At 42.1% G+C, this 22,924-nt stretch overlaps 1 protein-coding gene and 1 long non-coding RNA gene across 2 annotated transcripts in view; one reads left to right on the plus strand and one right to left on the minus strand.

Moving 5' to 3' along the window:
* LOC124267007 (phospholipid-transporting ATPase ABCA1-like) overlaps positions 1–22,924 on the minus strand; it is a 79,150-nt gene that overhangs the window by 29,180 nt on the left and 27,046 nt on the right. The window contains 26 exon segments of the mRNA XM_046701850.1: positions 1,056–1,204; positions 1,207–1,263; positions 1,785–1,902; positions 3,936–4,195; positions 4,630–4,767; positions 5,141–5,280; positions 5,920–5,986; positions 5,989–6,050; positions 6,922–7,102; positions 7,245–7,367; positions 7,869–8,073; positions 8,653–8,874; positions 9,272–9,494; positions 11,701–11,986; positions 12,577–12,670; positions 13,369–13,584; positions 14,545–14,664; positions 16,253–16,392; positions 17,552–17,825; positions 18,240–18,326; positions 19,160–19,444; positions 20,246–20,373; positions 20,735–20,868; positions 21,046–21,155; positions 21,157–21,188; positions 21,651–21,747. Coding sequence (XP_046557806.1) covers positions 1,056–1,204; positions 1,207–1,263; positions 1,785–1,902; positions 3,936–4,195; positions 4,630–4,767; positions 5,141–5,280; positions 5,920–5,986; positions 5,989–6,050; positions 6,922–7,102; positions 7,245–7,367; positions 7,869–8,073; positions 8,653–8,874; positions 9,272–9,494; positions 11,701–11,986; positions 12,577–12,670; positions 13,369–13,584; positions 14,545–14,664; positions 16,253–16,392; positions 17,552–17,825; positions 18,240–18,326; positions 19,160–19,444; positions 20,246–20,373; positions 20,735–20,868; positions 21,046–21,155; positions 21,157–21,188; positions 21,651–21,747 — 3,948 coding nt within the window.
* Positions 468–15,905, plus strand: LOC124267008. The gene is made up of 3 exons (XR_006895925.1): positions 468–553; positions 1,291–1,293; positions 15,894–15,905. It is a non-coding gene; the product is annotated as an uncharacterized LOC124267008 (long non-coding RNA).

Below are 22,924 nucleotides of genomic sequence, written 5' to 3' on the forward strand. Positions count from 1 at the left end.
TTCCTTCACAGCTTGAAATCAAAACACACGTCTATGTAAAAATGGCACATGAATTCATTTCACCCAGTTTTAGTTGTGAGTTAGTCGTGATTCATTCTCTGATACTGACACAAATATCTGTGCTACATTGGTTAATGGTGCCGAAGGCATGTTTTGTGTAACCCATTATAGTAGACAGCATAAATCAAAGAAAAAATAAAGTGAAACAGTGAGTGAGTGAGTTTGGTTTAGTGTTTGAAAAGCATTTTGGTCATATCATGTAATGTCTGTTTAATGACAGATTTGTTCGCTTTTTTTCAGCTGTATGATGGTGATCTGTATATAATAGTTTGGATCATACAACCCAGAGACTGGCATCATGAGCATCAACCAACGTAACTGGGATATGATGACATCAAGCAACCATGCCTGACCTCCCGATCCCCTTAGTCAGCTCTTACAACAAGCATGAGTAGCTGATGAACAGTTCTGACCACCCGAGACGGTCTAGATTTCTGACGGACGGTCTAAACTTACAGCTGGCCAGCCTGATGGTCTCGAAAAAAATTCAGATGTTCCATACATCTGAGTAAATTCACAATATTTGGTCTGGTTAAATCCATTTTGGGCTGGTAACAGTTTGAAGTTACCAGCCCTGATGTCTGACTGGATATTTGGCTTATTTCATACACTGGTTGGAAGAAAGTCTGAAGTAATCCAGGTCTTCACTTTGGCGATGATAAACCAAGAAATATAATTAGGGCAAATCTTGGATTCAAACCCAGGAAATGATGCAAATTACCATGCCTCAGGTGACTTGGCTATCCCTGCTCTCCACAAAGTACAACAAACTCCTGACCCGATCTTTCTTACTCAACAATCAGACTGAGTGAGTGAGTTTAGTTTTACGCTGCTTTTAGCAATATTTCAGCAATATCATGGCATGGGGACACAAGAAATGGGCTTAACACACTGTACCCATATGGGAAATCGAACATGGTCTTCTGCATGACGTGCGGATGCTTTTAACCATCTCGGCTTCCCCACCACCCCGAACAATGAGAAGATGGTCATACCTCCTCCAGACTGGTGTCAGAGATTCCAAAGCTGGAGATGCCGAGGTCAAAGTGGCACATCTCTAACTGAGAGAACAAGGCCTCAAAGTCTCCACTGTGAGCTGCCTCCTCTGGCAGCTGGTAACACAGCTCTGTGTTGTTGTCCTCGTCAGCCTGGCTCCACTCACATACTTCTGTATGAAGGCAGTAAGTCGTTGTACTGAGAAACCTTAGTGAAGAAAACAATAATGATTAGAATGTGGGTTTTCGCTGTACATAACATATGCATTCATTTTTGAGGAAGTGAGTGAATGAGATTAGTTTTACACTACTTTTGACAATATTCCAGCAATAACCCGACAGGGGACACCAGAAATGGGCTTTATACATTATATCCATGTGGGGAATCAAACCTTGGTCTTCGGCGTGACAAGCAAACACTTTAACCACTAGGCTATCCAACTGCCCCCAGTTTTGTTTGAAGTTTAATTGGTTATATATGTGATAATGATTACATAGAGGTCGATACCTAGCTCAAATTACAATATTTTTGGTCAATATTCATAACATTTTCACACTGATGAAATTTGGTTAAAATAATGTAAAGATTTGTTCATCCAAACTGTGATGGTGGTCACATGACATACATAAACTCAAGCTAAAGGAAGGTTTCCTGTTTATTCCTATATGAGACAAACTGTTACAGGAACCGCCCTGTGTTTCTGTACATGTGATCCACTAAAGACTTGCCTCGCATCATAGTGGCTCCCTCTGGTGGTGGTGTAGGTGGGTCACTGCTGTTTGTACTGCTGGTCTTGTCACTGTCTGGTCGCTCAGAGTAACCTTCATCATCCATCTCAAATGTTGGCTGATATGTAATGATAAAAGATTTTATTACCTACGAGGGCAAAAATATCGGGGTTCATATTTTTCATACTTGCGTGCTCTAAAGATCGGTATATCCCTTGCTCTCGCCGAAATACTTAACATTTAGGCACTCGTGTCGTAAACATAGTATGACATGGGCACTCAAACAATATCCTCTATAGAGTTCCCTGTCAATGAAACAATTGCCTAAAATATCATTACTCAAAACACTGCTGCTGACTTTTCAAAATTACAATTAAACTCACTCGCTCATCAGGAAACCATCCGATATCCGAATTATTATTCTTCTTATTCTTATTATTATTTGTACGTTTTTTGTGACAGCTCTCCTGACCTAACCGCTGGGTCGATTTTCATGAAAGTTTCAGGGATGATAGCCTGTATGCTGAAATTGATACATAGTCGAAAAAATCCCTACTTCCGGCTTCCGGTAAAGGCAGAGAACCCAAAATGTCGAAATCTTTGCACCTGAATAACTCAAAAACTATAAGAGGTAGATTGACCAAATTTTCACTCAATGTAGACAACATCATTCCCTGTCGATTCAACACATACCGGAAGTTACCGGCAGGTCAAATTTTTCCGCTATTTTGAAAAAACTGATTTTTTTGCCGATTTTCATGATTTGACGGTGCCTGTCTTTCAAAATCTTCTTCTCCAGAACGGCATATAGTACAATCGTGTTCGATACGCTGTTGGAAAGCCCATACTCTGGACTACTTAGTTTGCTCAAGGCATGTCGATATCTTGAATGGTTTTGGAGTGATCGCCCTTGGAAGTTGGTGATTTTTCTAAGACGCATTTTCATAGGGTTAAGAAAAAGGTCACAACTCTGCGAAAAATCGATGTATTCCATTTTTCTAAGTACCATCCTCTAGGTAATTGGATGGGAAACATCTTTGCTTCACATCATGGTTATGAAAAAATCAATAATAACGTCACCATTACGACACAAACACAGCCTTCGCGAATTTTGCACATTTCCGCACTTTTTTTACGGTGCCTGTGTTTAACAATCTGCTGCTCCTGAACGGCAAATAGTACAATAGTGTTCTATATATCGTTTTAAAGCCCACACTCCGGACTACTTAGGTTGTTCAATGCATGTCGATATCTTGAATAGTGTCGGAGTTATTGCCCTTGGAAGTTGGTCAATTTTTGGCGAAACGCATTTTTATAGGGTTCACAGCTCTACGAAAACACAATGGATGTCCTTTTTGAAGGTACCAAACTGTAGACAATGAAATGTAGAACAATTTTGCTTCACATTATTATTATGTAAAAGTCAATAGTTACGCCACAATTACGCCCAGACAGGGCGGGACATGAGGATTTCGAATTTTTTCAGTTGTGAGATAACTAAGTGAAGGAAGCGGCGAGCGTTGCTAGATTTTACTGTCGCTTCCTTCAGCCAGTTATCTCATATCACAGGAAGCGCCAGTAAAATCTAGCCACAGTCGCCGCTTCGTGGTTTTTCAGTGCCTACAGAAATAGTTCCCCTTTAACAGGCCGCAACTCCGCTTGTTCTTAGGTCTACAGTCAAAACAATTAGTGTCCTGGAATTGCCAGGAATACACTTCAAAACACTTCAAACACCCGTAACCCCGAGAGTTAAAATCGACTGTCCAGCTGGCGTCCAAAGAAACGGTACAAGTAAAGGTAGCCACGGGGGGTGTATGGGGAGGTCTGAAGACCGCCAGTATTGCCCAGGAGGCAATCCTAGTTTATCTTAAGATTAAATTTGTTGATGATGCAGCTCTAGCGAGGTTTCATAAGGATTCAGAACTTAAATACAGAGCTGAGATATTTAATTTTACATCATGTTGTAAAGATAATTTTCTATCTTAAATGTTAACAAATTAAGAAACGATTATTCACTAAAGAAACAGAAACAATCTTAACAAAACTAACAACTGTTAACAAAACTAAGAAATGATTATTCACTTCAGAAAACAGAAACAATCTTTACGTAAAGTCATTGGAATCCATTACCAAGGATCCCAGGTAACTCACCACAACATCAATGGTGGAGCGGATGCTGCCGGCAGTGGATGGCCTGCTGGGTTTAGGTTTGATTACGTCCATGGCTTCAACCTCTTTCTGCTCCTGGTCATCCTGGCGGACAAGGGTCAAGTAGTAGCCACTGCCGAAGCGGTTCTTAAGGAAGAGGCTAGAGCCACAACAGCAGAGTCGGCCATGTGAGATGATGGCGATGCGGTCCCCAAGGATGTCGGCTTCATCCATGTGGTGGGTGGACATTATGATGGTACGGTCTGGAAGATCAACACAAGGTTACACTTTAACAAGCTATTTGTTTGTTTGGGCTTCAGATGTAATTAAAGAACTAAAACTCTTTGTAAATTAGTTGGAGGAAATTTGTACTTGTCATGAAAGTGTTTTGGTTTTTTAAACTTATCTTCCTGCATTAATGCCACTTTAAGCATGTGAATGTCAACCTGATATGCACTGGGCAACCGGCTGTATCACAGTGACTCTTATTGTTCATCATTCCTACAAACATTGCAGTAAACACTGCGCTATATATTTTATTACTTTGCAATGAACATTTTCTCAGCACAAACTAATTTTTGTGATATGTCATGGTAACTTCTTCTTCTTTGTAAAACCATTAGAGTCCATAACACCACACCCCATACACCAGTGATAATCAGGTTTAATGTCAACCAGAGGTAAAGTGTTTGCTTACTTGTTCTCAGTTTGACGAGCAGATCCCAGATGGCTCTGCGAGCGTATGGGTCAACACCAGCTGTAGGTTCATCCAAGATGACCGTGCGAGATCCACCCACAAATGCAATAGCCACTGACAACTTCCGCTTCATACCCCCTGTAACACACACAGAGACCAACCATAAACACAAGCCAGGATATTCAGTGAGGTGGCTTATTCAATGGAAATCTTTGGAACTATTAAATACATACCGACTTACCAACTAATCCGTCTGAAGTGAGACAAGAGCTGATATATGACCAAATTGCCAATGAGGATTCTGATAGAAACAGCAAGTTACATAGCCTTAAAAAAAATGTCTAGTTAATAAATATACTATACAACATGGGCTTACAATGAAAACTAGAATGCTTTCAATTTTTGTTAGTTCAAACAACCTTTTTCTGTAACATGCGATTCAATCCACTAACCAAACAGACATCTGCCACCACCACACAGTCTCCACACCCTCTAAAGATGTACAACTGACCTGACAGGTTCTTGGAGATTTCTTTGATCTTGTTGGGCAGTCCGACATCTTTGACCATCTGAGGCAGTTCTTGCTTCACCTCTGCATTGGTCCTTCCCTTGAGTCGGGCATAGAACCAGATGTGCTCCTCTACTGTTAGGCTGAACACAATGACAGTTAACAGTCTTTAGTTTATGCCTATGGTTAACTAATGGCAAATCGCTTTCAGAAAACCTGCCATGTCACCTTTGCTGAGGGGTTTGTATACAGTACCTCCATTACCCGGGAATATGCTATGAGGTTTAGTGATAGTTTGACCCAAAGAATCAAGTCCCAGTCTGCCTCCAGTAGATGGATACAAATAGGTGCTCTGACCAATGATTGTTGAGAATAAAATGCATTCAAGGAAGCATTTCTTACTCAATACCATCATAGTGAGACCGCGGGTCCAGGGATGTAATTGATTCGACATAGCAGTCATGGTGAGTGAGTGACTAAATGGTGAGTGAGCGAGTGAGTGGGCGAGGTAGCCAGTTATCAAACACAACCCTCAGCCTAGTTTGGTCACATAATGTGCTGACTCTCACAGCGGAAAGTGATATAGGCCATGGACTTTTACCACTAATGTTACAATCACACAAACATGACAAGAATCAGAATCAGAATACATCTGAATACATACATGATCAAAAGATTCTTCTTCATCTAAGGGGTACAACTCTGGACATCAGATTGCATCACCATAAAAGAAAGGGTCACATACATTCATGTCCTATATAAGTACAGAAGAAGATACTTACAGGTCAAAGAGAACATTATGCTGTGGACACATTCCCAGACTGCTCCTGATATCATCCATCTGGGAGGAATGTCCTTTTCGTTGATATACGCTGTGCCACTTGTAGGAGGGAACAGGCCTGTCAGGATGGACCTGGGAAACAACATGCAGCACATTGTCAACACTGACGGTATATTCAGCTTTAGCCATATGGCATGTAAATCAGCATTTCATCACAAGACAAAACAAAGGTTCTTATTTTCACGAGTACTACAGCCACTAGTGCAAATATTCAGCTCACAAGGGATACAGGTCCATGTCTATGGCTTTAGAGTGAGTGAGTTTAGCTTTACTCCGCACTCAGCAATATTCCAGCTGTATGGCGGCGGTCTGTAAATAATCTAGTCTGGACCAGACAATCCAGTGATCAAAAGCAAGAGCATAGATCTATGCAATTGGGATGTGATGACATGTGTCACCCAAGTCAGCGAGCCTGATAACTCCGATCCTGTTAGTTGCCTCTTATGACAAGCATGGGTAACTGAAGATCAATTGTTAACCGAATCCTCGTGGGTCTATGGCCTAAGAACTGACTACAACTCTCCAATGGTTGTGTGAGTAACGACAATGCTTAAAAATGCCTCTTGGACGAGCCTTGGCCTAATTACATGGTTGTGTTCAAGGACCTAAGTAATAACAGTGCCAAGTAATGCCTCTTGGACAAAGCCTTGGCCTAATTGCATGGTTGTGTTCAAGGATTAAAGTAATAATAGTGCCAAGTAAAGCCTCTTGGACGAAGCCTTGGCCTAATTACATGGTTGTGTTCAAGGATTTAAGTAATAACAGTGCCAAGTAATGCCTCTTGGACGAAGCCTTGGCCTACTTACATGGTTGTGTTCAAGGATTTAAGTATTGACAGTGCCAAGTAATGCCTCTTGGATAAGGCCCCGGTCTACGTACCTGGTTGTGTTCAAGGATTTGAGTAATGACAGCACAAAATTTGAAAAACCACTGGCCTACTTACATGGTTGTAGTTTTTCCTGCACCGTTGTGTCCAAGGAAAGATGTTATCTGACCCTCATAGAAGTTGAGCGACAACCCATCTACTGCCAGTTTTTTCCCAGTCTTGTACACCTTAGTAAGGTTGTGTATGGACACACCCACTTTACTGTTAGGGGGCACTGCCTCTAGATTCTCCTTGTCACCTGCAACAGATTCTGTCATTCACCTCTAACTCACAATTACATAGGCAAAACAAATTGACACCAACGAAGATGTTATATGTTACAAAGCAAGGCATAGTTGGTTCAATATTTCAGAGACATCTAGCTCATCAATATTACTCACAGTTCATTTCCATGTTGGCTGCTTCAGGGTTGCCCATGAAGTTTGAGTCTCCTTGGTAACGCTGTCCACACCAGTAGGTTTTCTGGATGGGGAAGTACCATTTGCGAGGGATTCCATACTGGCCTGAAAATGACAGGAATGTTCAAATTGTGAAAATATATATATCTAATAATTTAGAGGTGACGAATAGCATTGTGGTTGAAATACCATGCTGAAATCCTGGGTTCTATTCTGTGGGACCTGTTTTCACAAAGAATCATAACAGGGTGCTCTTCTGGATCTATTCTTGCCCTAAATACCCAATGTGTACCCCTAGAGAAAGGCTTCAGCAACTCTGCACCTATTCTTGCCCGAAAAATGCTTCAGCAACTGTTGATTGATTCTTGACCTAAATACCCAATATGCACCCCTAAAGAAAAGCTTCAGCAACCATGGACCTATTCTGAACCAGAATCCCTACAGGAAACCTACCAAGAAAAGCTTCAGCCATTGTGGACCAAGGTAGCAAACCTACATCGTTTTTCCAGTTTCTTAGTTACAAAACTAAGGGTAAAATAGATAACCTCCATCACCTCAGAATTCTGGACTATTTGACCTTTGACAAAATAGACATGGCGAACATACCTGGAAAGACAGCTTCAATGTACCAGGTGAAGAGGCCATAGATGAAAGCATCAGCCAACATCATTAGGATACACCGCGCCATGCTGAAGTCATCGTCGGGGATGGGGCTGTCAGCGATGTTGCTCCACTGTAGACCAGTCATCTGTTCTTCATAGCGAGATATATAGCTGCAGCCAAATCCAAACGCTACACTTGATGACAGGCACTGCAAGTAGGAAGCATCGGGACTTCAACAATAATCAACAAAATCACCAGGGTTGGTACAGATTATCAGCCACTACATTTATGGCCTTTCTAGGGGCTTTTCAAGGCCAAATCAACAATGGACTGACTGACTGAGTTTGGTTTTACGCCGCTTTTAGCAATATTCCAGCAACATCACAGCGGGGGACACCAGAAATGGGCTTCACACATTGTGCCCATGTGGGGATTCGAACCCGGGTCTTCAGCGTGACGAACCAACGCTTTAACCATTAGGCTATCCCACTGCCCCATCAACAATGGAACTACAGAAACACATATAACACAAAAGTAGTTGGACCTCGTAAAACAGGCTTCATACCAGTGAGTATGTTTCTGTTACTTAATACAGCACTCAGCAATGTTTCAGCCAAAACACTGTAGTCTGTAAATAATCTGGTCCAGACAATCCAGTGAATCAGTGAGGGGTAAGTGAATGGTTGAGAGAGTGGGTGAGTGGTTAAGCTAGTGGTTGAGACGTCATATGAGTGGTTGAGAGAGTAGCTGAATGAGTGGTTGTGTGAGCGAGGTGAGTGGTACTCACAGAGGCCAGCTTGATGGAGGTGCTGATGTATTCCTCCCACTGCACCACCTGGGTGTACGGCATGTACAAGAGGAAGTACAAGAAGCCCCCACACACTGCCGCCAGGTTGGCTCGGGAGAAGAACACGCTGATCAGGAAACACTGCATGATGGTTGCCAGCGTGAACGCCAACAAGAACACAAAGATAACAGATGGGTCCGAGTGCTCCATGATTTTACCGCCCTAAAAATAAACATAAAAATGGGCTGAAATATGACAATTGTGTGATGTATTATGGCCAATGTTTCCAAACCCTCAGCAGAACTAGAAATAAATTGTTTCCAAGTATTCTAAAATATACCTGATTGGGGGAACTTGATTGGCCAACCAATCTATTAATTTAGCCTTACCGCTTACATAAGCCAAATATGCTGTTTTCTGATTGCCTGATAATAGAGCAGGCAGGGCTTGTGTTCCATTGTTGCACTGACCAATGTCACTGATAAGTATTAGTTTTTGTGTCACTGATTAAATAAGAAGTCAGTGAGTTATTACTGTTGACATTTTTATTCATATGAAATGATTTCAAGTATACCTTCAGCACCAGGATAAGCACTTTGTGCACCCAACAAGCACCTACCTTGAGCACTGCCACAAGCATGACGACAGTGATGATCATCATGACAAAGGCGTTGATGAACCAGGCCAGCCAGTGGACCCCGTTACCCAGCCCCATCATCTTCATCACCTCCTTCAGACGACGTTCCTTCTCGTACACAATCCCCTTCACGATCATGGCCACTGAGTAGATCCATGCTAACACCATGAACATTGGCATGCTCCGAGATATCGTCATTGTAAACCTGATATAACACAAAAGTGAAAGAGTCAGGTGAATTGTTCCTTATAATAGGGGGAACTAACCTGTTCCTGACGTAGCAAGGGTAGGGGATCTAACCTGTTCCTGACGTAGCATGGGAGGATTATCTAACCTGTTCCTGACATAGCAAGGGTAGGGGAACTAACCTGTTCTTGACGTAGCAAGGGTAGGGGATCTAACCTGTTCCTGACATAGCAAGGGAAGAGGAACTAACCTGTTCCTGACGTAGCAAGGGTAGGGGATCTAACCTGTTCCTGATGTAGCAAGGGAAGAGGAACTAACCTGTTCCTGACGTAGCATGGGTAGGGAACTAACCTGTTCCTGACGTAGCAAGGGTAGGGGATCTAACCTGTTCTTGACGTAGCAAGGGTAGGGGAACTAACCTGTTCCTGACGTAGCAAGGGTAGGGGAACTAACCTGTTCCTGACATAGCAAGGGTAGGGGAACTAACCTGTTCCTGACATAGCAAGGGTAGGGGAACTAACCTGTTCTTGACGTAGCAAGGGTAGGGGAACTAACCTGTTCCTGACGTAGCAAGGGTAGGGGAACTAACCTGTTCCTGACGTAGCAAGGGTAGGGGATCTAACCTGTTCTTGATGTAGCAAGGGTAGGGGAACTAACCTGTTCTTGACATAGCAAGAGGAGGGGAACTAACCTGTTCCTGACAGAGCAAGGGTAGGGGAACTAACCTGTTCCTGACGTGTAGCAAGGGAAGAGGAACTAACCTGTTCCTGACAGAGCAAGGGTAGGGGATCTAACCTGTTCCTGACGTAGCAAGGGAAGAGGAACTAACCTGTTCCTGACAGAGCAAGGGTAGGGGAACTAACCTGTTCCTGACGTAGCAAGGGTAGGGGAACTAACCTGTTCCTGACGTAGCAAGGGTAGGGGATCTAACCTGTTCCTGACGTAGCAAGGGTAGGGGAACTAACCTGTTCTTGACGTAGCAAGGGAAGAGGAACTAACCTGTTCCTGACGTAGCAAGGGTAGGGGATCTAACCTGTTCCTGACGTAGCAAGGGTAGGGGAACTAACCTGTTCCTGACGTAGCAAGGGTAGGGGATCTAACCTGTTCTTGACGTAGCAAGGGTAGGGGAACTAACCTGTCCCTACCGTAGCAGGGATAGGGGATCTAACCTGTTCTTGACGTAGCAAGGGTAGGGGAACTAACCTGTTCCTGACGTAGCAAGGGTAGGGGAACTAACCTGTTCCTGACAGAGCAAGGGTAGGGGAACAACCTGGGTAGGGGGGAACTAACCTGTTCCTGACAGAGCAAGGGTAGGGGATCTAACCTGTTCTAGGGGAACTAACCTGTTCCTGACATAAAGCAAGGGTAGGGGAACTAACCTGTTCCTGACATAGCAAGGGTAGGGGAACTAACCTGTTCCTGACGATTAGCAAGGGTAGGGGATCTAACCTGTTCTTGACGAAAGCAAAGCAAGGGTAGGGGAACTAACCTGTTCCTGACAGAGCAAGGGTAGGGGAACTAACCTGTTCCTGACGTAGCAAGGGTAGGGAACTAACCTGTTCCTGGGGAACTAACCTGTTCCTGGCAGTAGCAAGGGTAGGGGTAGGGGATCTAACCTGTTCCTGACGAGCAAGGGTAGGGGAACTAACCTGTTCTTGACGTAGCAAGGGAAGAGGAACTAACCTGTTCCTGACGTAGCAAGGGTAGGGGATCTAACCTGTTCCTGACAGAGCAAGGGTAGGGGAACTAACCTGTTCCTGACGTAGCAAGGGTAGGGGATCTAACCTGTTCTTGACGTAGCAAGGGTAGGGGAACTAACCTGTCCCTACCGTAGCAGGGATAGGGGATCTAACCTGTTCTTGACGTAGAAAGGGTAGGGGAACTAACCTGTTCCTGACGGAGCAAGGGTAGGGGATCTAACCTGTTCCTGACATAGCAAGGGTAGGGGAACTAACCTGTTCTTGACGTAGCAAGGGTAGGGGAACTAACCTGTCCTGACATAGCAAGGGAAGAGGAACTAACCTGTCCTGACATAGCAAGGGTAGGGGAACTAACCTGTTCCTGATGTAGCAAGGGTAGGGGAACTAACCTGTTCTTGACGTAGCAAGGGAAGAGGAACTAACCCGTTCCTGACGTAGCAAGGGTAGGGGAACTAACCTGTTCTTGACGTAGCAAGAGGAGGGGAACTAACCTGTTCCTGACAGAGCAAGGGTAGGGGAACTAACCTGTTCTTTACCCAGCAAGGGTAAGGGAACTGCTGCAAATACACCCCCACTTCCTCCTCCACACCAGTTTGCACCCGGATGATTGCGTGGTCAACCATATCCTGCAGGAAGGCAAAGCCATACGTCAGGTATTTGGTGTCAATGCCAGTTCGGGCCCTGGGGCCTGGGCTCCAGTACTTGTCTTGTACTTTCTTTGTGCTGTCTACTTTGTCTGTGTCCATTCTGATCTTGTAGGAAATGTAATTTGGGACAGATGCTGCATCCTCATCAGTTTCAAATACCAGAGCTGGAGGAAAAGACAAAGAGAGCATTACCAAATAAATTGCCTGGGACAAGCTCCATTAATCTCTGAAATATATAAATGCAGTTAAAGAGGTAAGCAAAATGTAATCATAGTGGTAAGATTTAGATGAGATCGATTATCTTAGTGTAATTTAGTACACGAACTAGAAGGTATGATGCATGCAAGCATTTGTGTGTGTGCATCCCACAGTTTATCATCCAAAACTGTGTTCCACAGGAGATATCGCTTGTGTGAGATCAAACGATATCTCCTAGGAGATATCGTTTTGACAGTAGATTTTGTACAATGCCCTGACAATGCTATGACGTCATGTACTTGATGACGTCACAATGCTATGGCATCGCTGCACTGCAAGTGTAATGGCAGTACCGTGTTGAGAGATGTACATATTTCATTGAAAATTAATGAAAAGTGATTTTGGATGATAAATAGAATCTCACCCTCGTGTCTTCTGATATCAAATATATCAACACTCGTTGATAGTGAAGCCTCGGATATTTGTAACTTTATCAACTCGTGTTGATATAATTGATTTCAGAAGACACTTGGGTGAGATTCTCTATATACCCTACCTGCCCAGAAGGTGTTGGTCTGTATCATATCCAGGCTGTCCTTTAACAGGGAGTACTCGGATGGATATGGTCGGAACTTGTCAAATCTGAAACACTACATTTGGAATATTTTATAACAATGGGGAGGGATGGCAGTGTGCAATAGGGTTCAATGTCACATTCAAGACAACTGCATTCCTACAGTGACACGCATGCACGTTTGGTGTTGGCGGCTTGTACTGGACTTTTATAGTACTTGACCTGTGAGACACCATGCCACAGTTTAACATGGATGATTCACTCTAAACACATTATGCTGAATCTCAGACAGGCCTTGTTTAATCCTCTTGAACTGAGAATTTGTTTTATGATAAATTGAAACTTTTATTTGACATTCATTAAAGCTGAATACTGGCCTCTGGATAGGCCTAAATAAATCCCTGCTGATTGTACATTAACTTAGTTGTTACAAGACATTTGTAACCTGCCCTGGACACCACACAGATATTACTACTACTTACAGTGGTGTACATTCCATGTCTAATGCTTCTCAGTCTGTTGTGGTAGTGGTGTAGCCTGGTGGTTGAAGCTTTTGCTCGTCATGACAACCACCCAGGTTCAATTTTATATATGCATGCAATTCGTGAAGCATATTTCTGATGAACACGTGTGATACTGCTGAAATATTGCTTAAATTGGCGAAAATCTAAACTAGTTCAATTACATACTGCTCTGCTTACCTGACAGATACATATTTCCAAATTTGTCGGGTAACCACGACAACAAACACAAAGAAGTATAACTACAGTATACCTGCAGGTACTTCTTAATCTCGGACATGAAGTAGTTGGTGTAGTTGAGTGAGTCCCTCCAGTCATACCCCGTGGTGTTGGGGCCGTTGTAGAGGTAGCGGGAGAAGTAGTCGCAGGTGCTGGTGTTGAAGGTGGGGATATTGGTGGCAGGGTTGATTTCCTGAAGCAGCTTCAGCCCTTTAGTCAGATTCGCACATCCAGATCGTGATGTGAATCTCTGTAACAGGCAAGGAATATTCAGTGAGGCTAATATCTCAGGTGACAGCTGAATAACAATTTATCATCCACAACTGGCTTCCACAGAGGTATGACTAACGTGAGATCACACAATGCAACATCACAACAAGAGTTCCAGATAAATAACGCTTTTTCACACGGAGGCATGCTGAAAGCGCATACAGAAAAGATTCAGTCATTTTCTTAAAAAGACATGTCTCTAGTTGGCCAAGGCCCAGATAAGCTGCGAATCCTGGTAAAATACGCATAGAAAATTTCCAATTACGCATTGAAAAAATAATTGTTGCGTACCAATTACGCATTTAAAATGGTAGATACGCAAAAAGTTTAAACCAAATGCGTACGGAATATATTTATAAAAATCGCTTGCGTAATGAAAAAGACATCGATTGCTATCAAGTTGTATTGTTAGTATAGGACAAGTGTTGTACTGTCAGTATAGGATGAGTGATTTTTTATGAAATCATTTCCATTATATTTAAGTTGGTTTTGATTAGGTATGACATGAGGCAGAACATACCTGCTTAGTAAACTTACTCAATGACGTAATACTTAGGTGAGTAAAATGACTGAAATACTCACATATTTGAAAGCAGTGGGTAACAGAAATACCCACTCAACATTCATAATACCCACTCCAAAAAAATACAGTGGGTACAGTACCCACATGAGCTAAATCTTATCTGGGGCTCTGAGTTGGGTTTTGAAAGTGTGTAATGATTCAGAGTTTTTCAAGGTATCTGGAAGGTTATTTAATTTCACAGCCAATGTAATGTCTGTTATTCCATTACAGACAGCAGTATTAGAGTTTAGCACACTGCTTTTCAGATCACTGTGCCAGCATCTTGTGTAATTCCATGCTCATTCTACGTACACATATTCAGTCCATAGCTAACCTGGCTGGAGTCATGGATGGTAGTACTCAGTATCATGCTCTTACCCTGAGTAAGTCTATGGTGGTGCTGTTGTCGAGGTAGTTGTACACTCTAGGGGACACGTTCTCCAGCCAATCATCAGCAACATCCAGGAGGGAGGCAAGGTTCTCAAAGGTGGCATTAGCCTGTAAGAACAGATACAGACTCATCACACAAAGCATCATCAGTGATTGGATGGATTGGATATTGTTTAACGCCGCACTCAGCAATATCCCACAACATGACGGCAGTCTGTAAATAATTGAGACAATCCAGTGATCAACAGCATCAGCATCAATCTACTTAATTGGGATATGAAGACATTTATTATATGACGTGTAGTTTTTCCGCCCTTCTGATTGGCCCACATGGTCACATGACAGCTTTGACGCTAAGCGATGTCAACCTCACCACGTCGCGAGAAGCTAATATCACAATCCAAGCACCTCCCATGGGTAAAAATAGAATGGGGATATTCCAGGTGTGAACTCCGCACTGCGTGCATCACGCTAGATAAAGAAGCGTGTTGTGTTGGTTTAGAGTTACGTCCCATCTGTATCAAAATGGCAGACACCACGAATAATCATGACTGTCTAAGAAGAGGAAATAAATCGTCCATGTGAAAGAAGAACAGGTATTCAGTACCTTTGTCATATAATAAAACAATTATTGACTTCTAGTGAGGTTGACCCAATGATTGGACATGTGATATTCACCGAGGCGAAGCCAACCAAGTCATCGCGCCTGACCACCCGATCCTGTTAGTCGACCCCTTACGACAAGCATGGGTTACTGAAGATCAATATTCTAACCCGGATGTTCACGGGACGACTTGACTAATAAATCAATTGTCAAATTTTGAACCATGCTGCCTCACTACCAAACACCTAGCCTCTCATCATATTATTGTCCTTTACTAATCAAGAGTATCTGCTTGTGTTCCCTTTTTTCCATTATAAAAACACCAGATGTTGTCAGTTCAACCTACCATTATGTTAGCAAGGTTACTGTCAAGTGAAACAAAAATATATATTCCAAATTGATCTCGCACATTATATGATCTCCCATAGAGAGTCTGGGCTAATATTGGTCTACTGCAAACTGCTGATAGTAAGAGGCAAAAACAATAATCGGGTGGTCTGGCTTGGTGACTTGTTTGATTGACTGTCAAAGTACCTTGGTGACTTACTCACAATATCAGTCACTGGATTATCCAGCCCAGACTCAATTATTTACAAGCAGCCCTCATATGGTTAACCATAAACAGTACAGTGTATGAAATAAGGCCCGTCCGACCACCTGAGACGGTCTAGATTTCTGACGGACAGTCTAAATTTACAGCTAGCCAGCCCGATGGTCTGGTAATTTTTTTTAGATGTTCCATACATATGAGTAAATTCACCATATTTGGTCTGGTTAAATCCATTTTGGGCTGGTAACATTTTGAAGTTATCAGCCCTGATGTCTGGCTGGATTTTTGGCTATTCCATACACTGCCATAACCAAACAAAACAATCAGATAGGATATATGGTTGAACATAAACAAACAAAACAATCAGATAGGATATATGGTTGAACATAAACAAACGAAACAATCAGATAGATATATGGTTGAACATAAACAAACAAAACAGTCAGATAGGATATATGGTTGAACATAAACAAACGAAACAATCAGATAGGATATATGGTTGAACATAAACAAACAAAACAATCAGATAGGATATACCAGACCTGCTTGATGATGGCCCTGGTGGCAGCATTGTCCGGGGCGTATGGAATAACACCCAAGATGACTGGCTTAAGCTGGCGCCAGAGGATACGAGTGTAGGGCGTTGCCTCAAAGGATGCAAACAGGTCCATGCAGAATGGAGCTGCAAAGATAAGTTGTTCAGTTGTCAGGGGTATGTTGACAATCTAGTCTGCAGCATCATTTGATATTGTAGTTCGTTCATAATGAGGGCAGTGAGGTAGCCTAGTGGATAAAGCGTTAGTTTGTCACCTTGAAGACCCGGTGTAGCAGGCCATTTCTTCCCCTGTCTAAACTTTCCCTGGGGAGAATCTGGCCTAGGCCAAACTTTCCCCAGGGAGCTTTTGTCCTAGGATATTCTTACCCCAGGGAAAGTTTGGCTAGGCTAAAGTCCCCCCCCCCAAGGCCAAACTTTCCCCCTGTTGAAACTAGGATATTCTGTTCTGTTTTCTATGAAAAGTGGGGAGATTCTGGCCTAGATAGGCCACTTCTTCCCCACCCTTGTTATTATCTTCTATTCCTCATATGGATACAAAGAATGAAGCCCATTTCTGGTGTCCCACACGACAATATTGCTGGAATATTGCTAAAAGCTGCAAAAAAATACACACTCACTTATTTATTATAGAATGAAGTAATTATGTATAACACCAATCTACATCAATCCTGCAGTGTCAAACTTTGAATAACTCAATTTACTCTTGTAGGTCCATTCAACTTCTACATGAAAGTGTTTGACTGTTTCACCATATTTTGATAGTTGTCAATGATCCAGTTTGAATGGAACTAATTTCTCTTTGATGGTGCAAAAGAAACAACAGATGCATCTGGTGAGATTGTTAAAATGAATGAATGAGTATGGGTTAACACCGCTTCTTGTAATGTTCCAGCAATATCACAACAGGACCCCTGAAAAAAGCTTAAAATAATGTGCCAATGTGGCAAATCGAAATTAGGTCTTCAGCACGATGTGTGCAAACGCATTAACAGCTTGGCGACCCAACCCCACTAAGATTGTTAATAAAGATGTTAAAAAGATTTTTCCTTAGCTAGTGAATTTTAATGCAGCTTTTAGCCATATTCCATAGAACATCAAGGCAAAGGGCTTCAGAAATGTATTTCAAACAGCATGCCCATACAGAGAATCCAACCAGTGGCTTCAGCATGAAGAAAATCCAACCAGTGGCTTCGGCACGAAGAGATATTTCTTTACCCCCAAGTCTACCACACTGGTCTACCAGTCTTCTATGAAACATCATCATATGACAGTAAATGGTACTCACTGAACTCCTTCATCTCATCCTCTCTCTCCTTCTCTCTCCTCATCTTTTGTTCTTCAGACTCCTCCATGTCGACCCGCCCTGAACCAGAACTCCCACTGAAGAGGTCCGTGTTGTTAGGGTTGACCCGCAAGAAGGAGTTGGGTCGGCCACAGATGAGCATGCTGAGGTCTTGGGTCACATTGCCAGGTCCTCTGGCCTCCTGGGCAGCTTGCATTTCATCTCGCAGGTCAATCAGGTCCTTCTGGAGAGCTTGCAGACTGCTCAGGTCATTCACCTGGGGTATTGTAATTTGACAGATATGATTGAGTGGTTTATTTCTAACACTACTCGGAATAATATTTTAGTTAAAGTGTGTCTGCCTGACTATGTTAACATGGGAGGAGAGCCCCAAGTGATGCAGTCATCTAAGTTTACAATCACGACAATAAGTGGAGTGCTGACAGCCTAAGAAACATTTTCAGCATGAATTTGGGATTAAAAAAATGCTCACTGGTCTTAGACAGGCTCAAGGGACACAACTCTGAGTGAGTTTAGTTTTACGCCACTTTTAGCAATATTCTAGCAAAATCACTGCAGGGGGACACCAGAAATGGGCTTTACACAATGTACCCTTGTGGGGGAATTGAACCCATGTCTGGAAATGGCAAATGCAAATGTAAAAAGAATGAGAAGATTCTGAATCACTTACATCCCTAAATATGTTCAGTAGTCTTCTGTATGATTCAATGTCAAAGTTGGGTCTGACGCCTGTGTTCTGTTGCACATACTCGGACACCTGGAATGAGAAGACACATGACAGAGACTCCCTGGTAAGGTTGCAAAATCCATATTCTAGGTTAACATGAAGATTCTAGATTAACATGAAGATTCTAGATTAACATGAAGAAGGATAGTAAAGCAGATACAGTAAGTGTTTCAGGCAGGACTAACACCTTGACAAGGCTGCTGTTGTTCTTCACCATCCAGAAAAAAAGACTCCTCTTATGTCAGTTATCTCAACGATCTGGTGGATCAGATGGATCTATACAAAGTGTTAAAGGCTTTGAATGAGTGAGTGAGTGAGTGAGTATGGTTTTACGCCGCTTTTAGCAATATTCAAACAACATCACGGTGGGGGACACCGGAAATGGGCTTTACACAATGTACCCATGTGGGGAATTGAACCCGAGTTTTCGGTGTGACAAGCGAGAGCTTTAACCACTAGGCTACCCCACCGCCTCAGCTTTGAACGAAATTTAAAAGTGATGACCATAAAAGGTGAGAATTTTTTATGTCAACTTTTTTATCATGAGGAACACAAGGAACATGAAGTCCTAGATGGGACTCAACCTAACAAAAGTACAAGAATTTGTACTTTACTGAGAAAGTGTAATTGTTGGGAAACGATGGCATACAACTACATAGGTCACACAGATGAACCACCAGGTCCTGATCTCATACAAACATGGATTTGAAGAACTTGGAACCAGTTTCACAGAGCCATCATACAGATATGACTATCACAAGTCTATGTTAAAGTATAGGAGATGCAATAGTGGAGGACCTTCTTTTGCTTTCTGAAACAAACAAAACCTGAAACACATAGTGCAGATGCTAAGTGCCACCTACCTCGCTGATAACCTGTATCACGTTGATATCATCACGGAAGTCCCTGTACAGCTGGACGGCTTCGGTGATGTTCAGGTTACACAACTGATCCTGGACGTTCCGTGCATCTGCTGGACTACCAAACTCAAAATACCTCTCCAGGAGGCTGTTGTTGCAGACGTCTGTTCGTAACTGGTCCAGAGTTGAATTGAAGTTGGCGGCATTGTCGGGCAATTCTAGTTCCTCAAGGAATACCACTAGACTCATGAAGGGGAATGGGTTGCCACTTGTTACGTTGCCCACCAGCTAGCACAGAGGACAGTATGGGATGAAATCACACAGCAGGGTTTCCAACTAATTATATGAACTAAGTGGGTGGTTGAGTTGGGTCATATCAGAAGATAGATGATGAGATGAACCCACTTTTACCATTATCCGAGCTACATCTCAGTATGGGATACCTAGAACTTCACACATTGTGACTCATGTGAGAAATCAATCCCAGGACTTCTAATTACAAGCAAACACATTTACTACCAGGCTGCAAAAGTTCCAAGTAATGCAGGTCCAGGGAATGCAAGTTTTAGTTTGTTTAATGTTCAATGCTGCACTCAGCAATATTCCAGCTATACAGCAGCTGCCTGCAAATAACTGTGTCTTGACAAGACAATTCTGTGATTTATATTGTGAGCAACGATTCCACACTGTCAGAATAAAATGCCCAACAATGAATCAAGTCACTGATTGTAGGGAATGCTGGGAATTGAACCCATGCCTTTTTGCATCAGGAGCACCGTCATCATGTCACCGATCCTACCCACTTGATATATAAGGTCATCATTGATAACCAGCATAGATTGCTATTGACCAATTCTAACCTAGAATCCAAATAGAGATAAGTTCAGCACTCACAAGGCTAATGATAATCATGATAAATATGGGATTCAGAACCAACAACTATAAGCAATAGATACTGACTTAGTTGAAATTCCACAAAGACACCTTAGAGCTACAGTTGTAAGCCTATGGGGGAAATATGAACAGATTGATAGTCAAGATCATATTGTGGAACAGGGTCCAGACAAAGAAAAGTAGAAATCTGCCTACATTGCGGACTGACAATGATGCGTTGAGGAGGGAATTCAGGGCACCCTCAGTGAGGTTGATGTTCTGGGCTGCGATCTGTTGCCGGAGCTGCTCAGGATCCACTAGCAAGTTCCCTAGTTGGAGAGACCCTGGCAACAACATCCATGGAAACATTATTCTGCACACTCAGAATTCACAGATTGACTGAAATCAATCTTGTAATATACAATACTGGTCAAATCATATTTCAGTCTAACACTGTTGCATCAACTCTTGATGAGTTGAACTTACAGCTATCTTTAAGTATAAGTGGGGCCCCTGCTTATTCCGTATTTAGTCTTTATTGTGCCCTTGTATTGAATCTTGGAAAAGTATTTACATCAGTCCCTTCAACTTCCACACAACATTGTTTGCCTGTAGTTCTGACAAACACAAGCTTCAAATGTCATTTTATGTAGCAATGATAATGGATGGTGTTTGTGTTGCAGAGGACAACAAATGGTCACCTACCTACAGATGTCCCATTCCAGACAATGTCCTGAAGCTGTTGGAGATTCTCCAGGTCATTGATCAGATCAAATATTTCCTCTCTCTCTGTATTGTTGGCCAGCACCTTCTCTATGTCCTCCAGCAGTCTGGATATACTGGAGACAAATGTCATGTTACATTCATGTTGTTTACATAGCACGAGTCCCGATTCTTAACAACAATACCTACTTTGGAAATATATACGGTAGAACTGTTCGTCGTACAATAAAATGAGCAGTTTATTCCGCCTGAATTTAATTTTTAATTTTTAACATCCTGTAAAATGCACATACGTAGAGGAATTGAAGCTGTCAACTGTTCCCGCCCTTTCGTCTGCTGTGACTGTTTGGTGGCATGTGTTGTTAAAGGTACACAGGAATGACTGCAGGAACGGCAGCGTCCCCTGCAGACGGCATTGCCTTGCCATCGAAGTGACCTGTAACAGTAAAGCAGTCTCAAAACAGCAGTTCATCAATCTTGGCATATTCTCATGGCGTGTCCCTGCATGCAGTGTGTAACAAAAGTCTGTCCAATATATGCCCCAAATCCATGAACCGAATATAACCCAAGAATAACACAGCCTATATCCAACATATGGGATGTTAGTTCAATTATTCCTTTGGGTAAATGGTTTGCCTGGTCCTATTACGTCATGATATAGGTGAAATATTTCAGGATGGTGTTAAATGTTTTTCAGTGACACAAAGAGTTTCACGGTCAGTATGTTCCAGAAATATAACAGAAGAAAATCCTCTTTATTTTTATGTTGTCTATCACTTTGAATTTTCATACTCTAACTGCTGAAATGGGGAAGGGACCGGAAGCGATACATGAATAATAATTCACGAATGAAAGATGCATGAATGAATTTGAAAAAAACCTGGGATGTGTCACTTACATTCTGGGTGGTTTATGATGAGGTCAGGTCTTGTCCTCACGCCCACCAGGATCAGGAAAAGGCACAATGGCCATACCAGCTCGATGACGACACGCACCTGCCATGGAACAGACACATCAGTTAAAGCATGGATGCTACAATAGCATATATGCCAGGATGGGATACATGTACAGTAGAGGTGTGATGATACAGAAATGTCACCATACGATACCTATCGCTATATCTTGCAATGATACGATTCGAGTCGATGCATATCACGATATGCAAGTCACAGCGAAAATTTTGATATAATCATCAATTTCTAGTGAAAATTAACAATTTTAAGGTCAACGATACATGTCACGATAATAAAAAGTATCGATATGTTTATCGTCAGATAAAGTATTACAATCATTGATACTAAGATATATCGCTACAGCTCTAGTGTATAGCAACTGGCCTTGCATGATACCTGTGACAATCTGATCTAACAATATACAACAGCTTGTTTCATATATCTGTTGTAGTCCAATTGAAAACATTATGATACATAACAATGTGTCAAAATACCTGTTTGGATCTTATCTATTAATATATAGCAGTCTACCTCATATATCTGTTTTAATCTTATTGAAAACAATATGATATACAGCAACTTGTGTCAAAAATCCTGTTCCCATCGTCATGATGTTATCAATCATTTACACAGAAAACTGTCACATGATATTCATTCCAATCTTGTCTAACAACGTACCATGCTGGTAATACATACTGGTAGCAAATTGTCCCATGATACCTGTTCTGATCTTATCAATGACAATTGTTTTATATGATACCTCTTTCAATCATACACATTGTACCATAATATGATACATAGGAAATTGTCACGTATTCCTTCTTCAATCTTATCTCAAAATATGATATATATGACGTGTGTATGTATCTTTTCTAACAATATTATATACATTTGTTTAGCTATATAATACTGTTACCAGCAGTCCTTGAAGGACCCTGGACCCTATCAGTTTCTTATAATGCAGGGCTTCATTTGAGAAAGTGAATGCAGGGCTTCAACTATTGTAAGTGTCATCCTAACACAGACTTGCGACAGTTGTTGTACAAGGATATCTTTTCATGTTTATGAAACCAGGTCCAAGGTATATTGTCTTCCAAGTGCATAATAAATACAATATATCAACAATATATCCTATCAAGGAAATTGTTTCAAGGAGAAAGAAATATTTGGTGAGTGAGGGTATAGAAAAAATTGAAAAAAAAGGAGGCACAATGCCTTG

Source organism: Haliotis rubra, unplaced genomic scaffold, assembly GCF_003918875.1.
Source record: "Haliotis rubra isolate DU_JTF1 unplaced genomic scaffold, ASM391887v1 Scf1295, whole genome shotgun sequence".
In the NCBI taxonomy this organism is placed as follows: domain Eukaryota; kingdom Metazoa; phylum Mollusca; class Gastropoda; order Lepetellida; family Haliotidae; genus Haliotis; species Haliotis rubra.